This window comes from Bos indicus x Bos taurus, chromosome 24, assembly GCF_003369695.1.
Source record: "Bos indicus x Bos taurus breed Angus x Brahman F1 hybrid chromosome 24, Bos_hybrid_MaternalHap_v2.0, whole genome shotgun sequence".
Taxonomy (NCBI): Eukaryota; Metazoa; Chordata; class Mammalia; order Artiodactyla; family Bovidae; genus Bos; species Bos indicus x Bos taurus.
Window position 1 is genome coordinate 61,995,445 of NC_040099.1, and position 8,511 is coordinate 62,003,955.

At 44.7% G+C, this 8,511-nt stretch overlaps 1 protein-coding gene across 1 annotated transcript; it reads right to left on the reverse strand.

Moving 5' to 3' along the window:
• Positions 1-1,296: 1,296 nt before the first annotated feature.
• On the reverse strand, positions 1,297-8,183 carry LOC113883006 (serpin B4-like). Its single transcript, XM_027526316.1, has 7 exons — positions 7,999-8,183; positions 7,356-7,412; positions 5,503-5,631; positions 5,075-5,192; positions 3,909-4,051; positions 3,459-3,614; positions 1,297-2,116 (listed from the first exon to the last, which is right to left on the reverse strand). Exons 1-7 carry the CDS (start codon positions 8,161-8,163, stop codon positions 1,712-1,714), a joined length of 1,173 nt encoding a protein of 390 aa, XP_027382117.1. The 5' UTR covers positions 8,164-8,183; the 3' UTR covers positions 1,297-1,711.
• Positions 8,184-8,511: the final 328 nt, after the last annotated feature.

An 8,511-nucleotide genomic window follows, 5' to 3' on the forward strand; every position in this document is an offset into this window, starting at 1 on the left:
CATGGTCCTACTTGTTTTCACTTCCAAGTTACGATTGCATGCTCAGTCACTCAGTCATGTCCAACTCTTTGTGACCCCACGGACTGTAGCCTGCCAGGCTCCTCTGTCCAGGCAAGAATACTGGAGTGGATTGCCATGTCCTTCTTCAGGGGATTGAGAGGGTAACAGGCAGGAAGGCCAGGGGTCTCCAAATGCAGGAAATAGCCTACAAGTGTCAGACATTTTTCTCTCTCTTAAGGGGCAGGAGGAAACAAACTAGCGATATTTCTTCCTTCTCTATACAAATTTAAAAAGAGGTTTCTCTTAAAATACTGTGTTGCCATAATGACACCTGGTTTCACCTGAAGTTAACTATTCTCAAACCTTGAGTTAACCAATGCCATTTTCTTACGGGAATGTTTGTCTTAGGCTATGCTAATGTACTACACATTTACCCCAAACTCTTGTCTTCAAGTTCCGCCTCTTGGCTCAGAACCTACTTGACAAATCAGTATGTTATACTCAGATATTGTTCCCCTAATCTATGTAAACGGAACTATTTGTATGGTGATCTGCCCTTCTTCAAGATTCAAGTTAATCATTTTATGGCCCAGGATGAACCATTTGGTGCCAAGATTATCCCAAAATGCATCTTATGGGTGAGGGGCCTGGTGCCATTCTGAGTTTTAAGACATTCCTTTCTTTCATTAACAGACTGCTAGTGACTATATAACGTCCAGCTGAAGACTAGCAGGGGGGTACTCTTTCTGCCCCCTTCTGATGCCTATGTCAGAAGCTTCCTCTATCTCCTTTATACTTTAATAAAACTTTATTACACAAAAGCTCTGAGTGATCAAGCCTAGTCTCTGGCCCCGGATTGAATTCTCCTCCGGGGGCCAAGAATCCCAGAGTCTTTGCGTGATTCAACAACAACCTTTCAGGATCTTCCCGACCCAGGGATCAAACCCACGTCCCTTGCGTGTCTTGCATCACAGGCGGATTCTTTCTGCTGCAGCACCTGCGAAGCCCGTCTCACTCTTGTGTCCCCACCCGTGAGGCAGGAGAGTTTTCCTTGGTTCACTTTCCTTCCAGTGTTTGAGGCGGCCAGATCTTAACATGCGCTATAATCCTTTCATATTCTGGTTCCAGCCTACTTCTGCAGGCTTATCATGCTCTACTCTGGTTTTGAATTTTTCTTTTTATAAATTCATATGTTTCCAAATTATCTTTCCAATGTGTGGCAGGCCACTTGCCCTTTGTTGAAAAGAAAGAAGGAAGAAAAAGAAAAGCACCAAGTAAACTGAAAAAGTACTGTTTTATTGATCATCTGTTTCATCAGAGCAAACATTTTCAGCTGGTAAGCGTCCCCCATATCACTTAAACTCAAATAAATGTGGAGGTCTAGCTGAGTAGATTTGAATAATAGATGTGATTTTTGAAACAGCAGATATATTATGTCAAAGTTAGGTGAAGATAGAATATTGATATATCCTTTTATCTTATGTTGAACATTTTGTCCAAATGGGAGCTTCCATGGGGAAATAGAGTAGGTTTACATGTGTTTGTGGAAAGAGAGGGAGAAGGACAGACATGCTCTTTCAGAGATTATTTTCTTAGAGATGACTATGAGGTTGGAAAGGAAAACGAATCCAAGGGAACCTGTTACACCAGCATTCAAGCTCCGGGAACAGCTCTCTGAATGTCCCCGAGTATGGCCGCTGCCCAAGGACGTCTAAGGGGAAGAGACTCGGCCACAGAAGAGGATGCTGTTGGTCTTGATGTGCTTGATGAGGAACAGGAAAGGGCGATCGCAGCGGAAGCTCTCAGAATTTCTTCCTGCTCTTTCAATAATTTCTACACCAGTAGCAGCTGCGGCCTCCGTGCCCTCCTCGGTCACCTCCACAAAGCACTTGTGGAAGACCTTTGACACCACCAGATCGCGTCCCCCGGTCATGCCCGAGAAGTCGGCCACCCCATCACGGAAGGCGTCCACCATCCCCAGGGCTTGCAGTGTGGGCACGAGGTCGTAGCTCTCTTCCACTTTAAACCGAGGCAGGTATAAGTCCACTTGTCTCTTCCTCATATTCTGTGGGCTCGTCCACGCTATTAACTTCTCAGCAGTGAGCTGGTCTTCAAGCTGTAACAGTGGAAAAGGAACAACTGTCAGGATTCTCAGCGGTCATGGAGCCCACCTAACCTAGGATTGAATTGTCTGGAAAACGATTGTCTTCACAGTAAACATGAATACAGGAGGTTCAGTTCTATTATACATATAAACTCACTATACTATATACATATATTTATATACAGCATGTAATCTCATTGTATAAGCTGAATATTTTGTAATATTTATATGATAAACTGAGCCTTCTGTATATATATGTGTATATATATCCATACATAACAGCAGAACGGTTAAATAAATTTATTTTGTAAAAGATGAACTATATATCTTCACTTCTTAAGTTGCCAGATCACTACATGTTTCATTTTCAAATAGTCTTGTCTTGTTAATGTCTTTTTGTGCATAGTTTTTGCATGATATAATTATAGTGTACAACCCATTATTATTCCTTTTACTTGCTTGACCTATTTGAAAATGTTTTCTGTATAGATATGTTTCTCTGATCAAGTTTAAATTGTTGCATAATACCACCATTAAGTAGAGATTCAGTGTATGTGTTTACTTAATTAACATTTTTAGGCATCGTGTGTTAGTCCCTAAGCTACCGCATATATATTTTACGTGTGGCAAGTTCACTGCAAATTCAGCATCATTGGTATTACAGTAATTGCAGATGGCCATTTATGGAATGACTTTTACATGCCGGATATTGTTATTGGTTTCTTTACAAATTATCTTGAACCAATATAACAATGCTAAAAGGAAGATTCACTTTTTTTTAAATTCCCAGCAATGAGGCTCCAAAGAACTCTGAGAGAATGCGTCTAAATAGAAAGTGAGCATCAAGATAGGTTGGTTTGTCTGCTCTCTACGAAGCACGTGATTCAGTCTGCAGAATGGAGCTCAGCAGTGTTTTACTTTGTTTGATGTTGTTCATGAGTGAAAGAGTCACCTACATTTGACTCTTAGTCTCCCCTGTCTTCAAATGAATAGACTGGAGTAGGTGAAGTTTTGACGGTTGCAAAATATTCACATGTGAGCCAAGCATATTACTTTTTGAAGTGGCATTCTAGTTTTCTCAGAGTATTACTGGGGCCTGTGAAGTTAAGATTTTCTACATATTCTTCCATATCACACTATAAGGTCTATTTTTTTGGAAAGTGACAGGATGCCAAGTTCTCCTTCATGATTTTCCATTAGACTCAACAGAGAAGAAATGACACACTCCAGTATTTTGCTCTCCTGGCACATCACCAGCATTCTGTGAGCACTGCTTCTGTGAGCAGCCCGCACAGGCGCTGTGTCGCCAGCAATGTAAGCAGCAGCATGAAGCGCCACAGGCACCAGGTTTTACCTCCTGCAGACCGTCTACTTCATCGGGCAGCAGCACCATCATGCTTAGCTCGGAGCCTTTGTACGGGATTTCCAGGATCTTGGCTTGCACGTCCTCCAGTGACATGAAATTGAAACTATTGGTTTGTTTCATCATCTGCACAGGTTTGCTTGCATCCTGCAATAAATTCATGTGGCCAAAAATGCTAAATGGGCATTAGTCCAAAAGAAAAAAAAAGATAATCTTATTGAGATACCAAACTCATCTTCCTTCTAAGAGATGGTCTGGGAAATCTGTGAATTAGAGACAAGAGTTTCTTCACCTATACCAACTAAATAAAGGCAAAAAAAGACAGCCTCGATAGATCCTACTTCTACTCGCAGTTATAAAGGAAATGATCAAATATGTATTTAACTTTCACATTGTACAGAGAGCTATGTTACATTATTATATATTAATTACAGACAATACCTTGTTCAGCCAAAACTTTTCCTCCACAGTATTTTCTTCCTTAAATTTCTGGTTCCACTGCCCTTTGAAATAGACGGCGTTCACCAGAACCAGAACAGTAGAGCTGTCGAGAGAGTCTTTGGGAAACAGATCCTTGATTCTTTCTGCAAAGACAGAAAATCAAAAGTCTGTCATGAAAGGCACAAGTGGTTTGTCTGGAAGATGTTTAGAAAGTTGCAACTGATGATTAAATATTCACACAAGCCAGCCTGTGAGGGACTCCATGCCCAGTGGTTCACCAGGTGAGGCTTTGCTCACGGCCCCAGCCTGATGCAGTCACCCTCGTGTTCAGTCTGTGTGTGGGGGGGCATCAGTCATCTCACAAGAAGCCCCGATGGCCTGATTCTAGATACAGTTTCCACGAATCATATTTCTGCATCCTTCCCTCACTGCCCACCCTGCGTCCTCTTCTGTTTCCTCCAGCCTGTGTTCATTCTCCTGTTCTTCCTTCCTTTCTCTCTCTCTGTCTTTTGAAATTTGAGCTCAATATTCTGAAGAAGTAGCCAGAATACTCTTCTGGACAATCAACATGCACCCAGTAATCTAAAGTACGTGGCAGACACCATTCCCTGAGGGGTCTTCATCTTCATTCTCCACGTTGAGTTGCTGTAGGTTGGTCCTCTGTTTTGGACGGGGAGACTTTGCCCAGCCACCTGCCCTGGGAGGGGAGGACACCTATGACAATCCTGTGGGAGGGGGACATGGGCCAGACACCTCCTAATGCAGGTGGTCATTTCTGCAGAAAGGGTGGTTTGGGGGAGAGAAGGTTGTTTCCCAATTAGCAAAGGGACCCTTTCTAATATCTTCTCTTAGGGAATCATAATCCAGAAGTTAAGCCTCTAATTAAAAGAAACACTTACGAATCAACCTGAAGTCTGAGCAGAGACTTGGGATCCACAAGACACTGTCTTCCAGACCCAGCTGTGCCTGCAGGGGGCTGGCCCTGGGAGCCCCACCTGCCCGTTTCTCTCCGCATGACGTGGACCGTCCACCCCCTGCAGGGCCTCCCCACCCTCTGCAGTCTCGTCTCACCCTGCTCCTGACAGCCCGGTCAGGGTCCAGCACCGTGTTCACACACAGCAGGGACTCAGCCGTGGTTTGTAATGAGTGACTCTCTCATAACCTACCATTGGTTTGGCTCTCCACCCAGGAATTAATCATCTTTCGACTTTCCTCTGCAGCATTTTTAAAATCAGCAGATTCCACACTGGCTAGATAAAATTTCTGAACATTATCCATGTATTCCTATGACATGAGCAGGAAGGAAGCAGGAATGAAAAGTAATTTATCAGTAACTATGTAGGTATTCCCAAATTAAATGTGTTAAATCCTGATCAAGCAGAGTTCACAAGCCAATCCCTAGCCTCCCCTCACTGGTGTGCTATCAGCCTCTGGACACTCCAGCGGGTGCGGTTGTGGTCGGGGAGCCTGGCGCCCCTGGAAGTAATGCCCCTGTGTGGGTCCCCAGTCTCCTCTGCACCCCCCGCCCCCATTAGGAGATGTGGCCTGAGGACCCGGGATGCAGACCAAAGGCGTGACAGACCAGGAAACTCACCTGGAGAAACCGAAACTCCTTTTCTCCGTAGAGCCTGTTGGCGACACTCAGCTCATAGGCATCAGTGGATTTCTTTAATTCCATCAGAAGCTTTTGAAAGTGATGATGAACATTTCCTGGCCTTTCAACCTTCAAATGTCAAAACGTGAGCTCATTGGAGTCTCTGTCAATGTAAACAGTACACCCCCAGGGGTCTGTTGGATCCCTGTCTAGAGGGAGGTATCCCCAGGGATGATGGTTGTGGTTATTTCCCCTAATTGGCCCGTGTTACTGGAATTAGCTTTCCTAATCTTTACATTAAATCTTCCAGGTAACTCTCTCTTCCTGCTCTAACACACTCCAACCTTTTCTCTGTTGAACTAGAGATGCATCAGCATTCCATTATTGCACTGTCTCTCAGTCGTCTCCAGCGGTTAGGGTAAATGTCTCAGCTAAACATAAGCTCCTGGAGGCCTGGAGCCATAGAGAATTTCTAAGTCACCAGCTGTGTGAGAACATGAACTCTGTGTGTCGTCTATGCTGTGATTCGATGCCCTGTTATATCCTTTGGGGGATTACCTTCGAAGACCTGTTGACTGTGATCTGTGGCTCTTCACTGTGATGGCCACACTTCCCAGTGCGGGAACAGTGGGTGCCAGATAGCCTGGGAACTGCTGTACCTCAGCATCTCTAAGTCTTCAGTGCCATTCGCATGAAGACAGGAGAGCTCAGAGAGCTTAGAAACTTCTCCAAGGAGATACAGATAACTTTTTCAACGTAAGCTTGTCTCAGTTCAGAATCTCTCACTTTCTGGCTAAGAGTTTTAGACTATTTAGATAAAACGTAGCTCTCATTCATTTTCCAAAATACTCCATAATACACTTGATCGTATGCTTATTGCTCTTAATCTAAGAGCTAATTAAATCTATGCAATTATAGGAACATATTGTGATTAATATACTCATTTTTATTCTATATAATAATATATAACCTTTATGAGAGTTTCCAGAGTTTACCAGCGTTTACCAGAGTTTCCTGGCCCTGCTGTCCTATTTGAATGTATTTGGGTGCGATGCAGCAACCCTTTTATTGCCCCTGGCTAATTGGGATGGAGTCACTGTGGCTGAGAGCCATCGTATTTTTGCCATGTTCCTCATTCCTGAACAGCAGATCACTATTTGAAGCTCCTTCAGGTTTCAGAGTCCCTGATGTTAAGCATATGCTTCTCTCCTTTCAGAAAAACAAAGATATGAAGTAAATAAGTGACGGGAAGGGAAGTGAAGTTGCTCAGTCATGTCTGACTCTTTGTGATCCCACGGACTGTAGCCTACCAGGCTCCTCCGTCCATGGGATTTTCCCGGCAAGAGTACTGGAGTGGGTTTCCATTTCCTTCTCCAGGGCATCTTCCTGACCCAGGGATCGAACCCAGGTCTCCCTCATTGCAGGCAGATGCTGTGCCGTCTGAGCTACCAGGGAAGTAAATAAGCATGTAATGTGAAATGAGAGGGCTTTCCAGGTGGTGCCAGTGGTAAAGGACCTGTATGCTGATGCAGGAGACATGAGAGATGCTGGTTCAGTCCCTGGGGTGGGAAGATCCCCTGGAGGTGGGTACGGCAACCCACTGCAGTATTTTTGCCTGGAGAACCCCACGGACAGAGGAACCTGGAGGGTTACAGTTCATGGGGTCACAAAGAGTAGGACATAGCCGAAATGATTTCCCACGCGCACACACGTGAACTGAGAAACAACTCTCTCCAGTTTGCCTAGCATGACCTCTAAAAATGGACTTTTCCCAGTCTATCTGAAATCCCCAGTTTAAGCTACGACCCTCTTGGACATATGACCCTCTCTACATCCAATGCTCTCTGACTCACGGGATTTCTTGTCGCTGTTCCTCTTGGCTTCTCTGTGATTTCATTGAAGTGAAGGACCTGGAGAAGGCAGGGAGTCGGACAAGGAGTCTGTAACGATCTATACACATCAGAGTAAGTAAAAATGAAAGAACGGAAGGACAAAAGAATACCCACAGACAAAACTATATACCAAATAACCGCCCCTCACGAGACAAACTCAAGAGGAAACAAAAAGCACACAGAAATGTTCAGTGAAAGCTTCATCCTTAAAAAACACAGTCTGTGTGTGGAAAACACAAAGCTGCTTGAGCGCTGTCCACTTTAAAGAACCGTGTCTCGTTTCTCATTCATCATTGAGGAAACATGTAAAGAGGTCTCCCGTGGATTTTAGTCAGGGCCTCACTTCCAGTGAACTCTTCCATTAAAGCCTCACCTTTGGTTGTTGGGCAACTGGAGGGCTTCATCCCAGCCCCCAGAGGAAGTCCAGGCACAGGAAGCAGGTGGGGAGCCCTGCGGGAGAGTGCGTGCCCCTCTCTGTGCCCACCCAGTCATGGGGCTGCTTGAGCTTCCCGTGGGACACAGGGACAGCAAACCTGTGGTCATCTGCACAGCAGCCAGCAGACAACCCATGCAAACCTGTGCGGGAAAGGCAGCTGCCACCTACCTTCTGCATTTCTGATGCGGTGTTTTCTCGGGCCCCTAAGTAAGTCATGGCTAAGGCTGACGAGATACTCAAAGGCGACAGGAAGATGTTTTCCTTCTCTGATTTTCTGATCTGGTGGAACAGATCAATTGCAAGGTGGATGATTGCTTCACTGAGGGAACTCATGGTGGCTGGATGTGGTCTGGAAGTCCTGGAAGAGCATCAGATGCATTTTATCATCACTCTAGGGAAGGAAGGTAGTCTGTAATGAGAATTTCTAAAAGAAATGCGTTATGTGTGGGTTGTGGATTTCTGGCAACGAAGATTTTTCCTTTGTATACATTTAGTAATTAGAAGACTTGAAATTAGGAATACCGGAGTGGGTTGCTATGCCTTCCTCCAGGGGATCTTCCCCACCCAGGGACTGAACCCACATCTCTTACAGCTCCTGGACTGGTAGATTTGTTCTTTACCACTAGTGCCACCTGGGAAGCCTTATTTATAGAAAACGTTTCTTAAATATAATAGAAACTT

Excerpts from the sequence above, each read along its gene's own strand:
- LOC113883006 (XM_027526316.1), bottom strand. The coding sequence starts at position 8,163 with ATGAGTTCCCTCAGTGAAGCAATCATCCACCTTGCAATTGATCTGTTC. Across the intron at positions 4,052-5,074 it reads GGTGGAGAGCCAAACCAATG|AAAGAATCAAGGATCTGTTT; the intron begins GTAGGTTATGAG and ends CTGTCTTTGCAG. Across the intron at positions 3,615-3,908 it reads AAAAGTTTTGGCTGAACAAG|GATGCAAGCAAACCTGTGCA; the intron begins GTATTGTCTGTA and ends AATTTATTGCAG.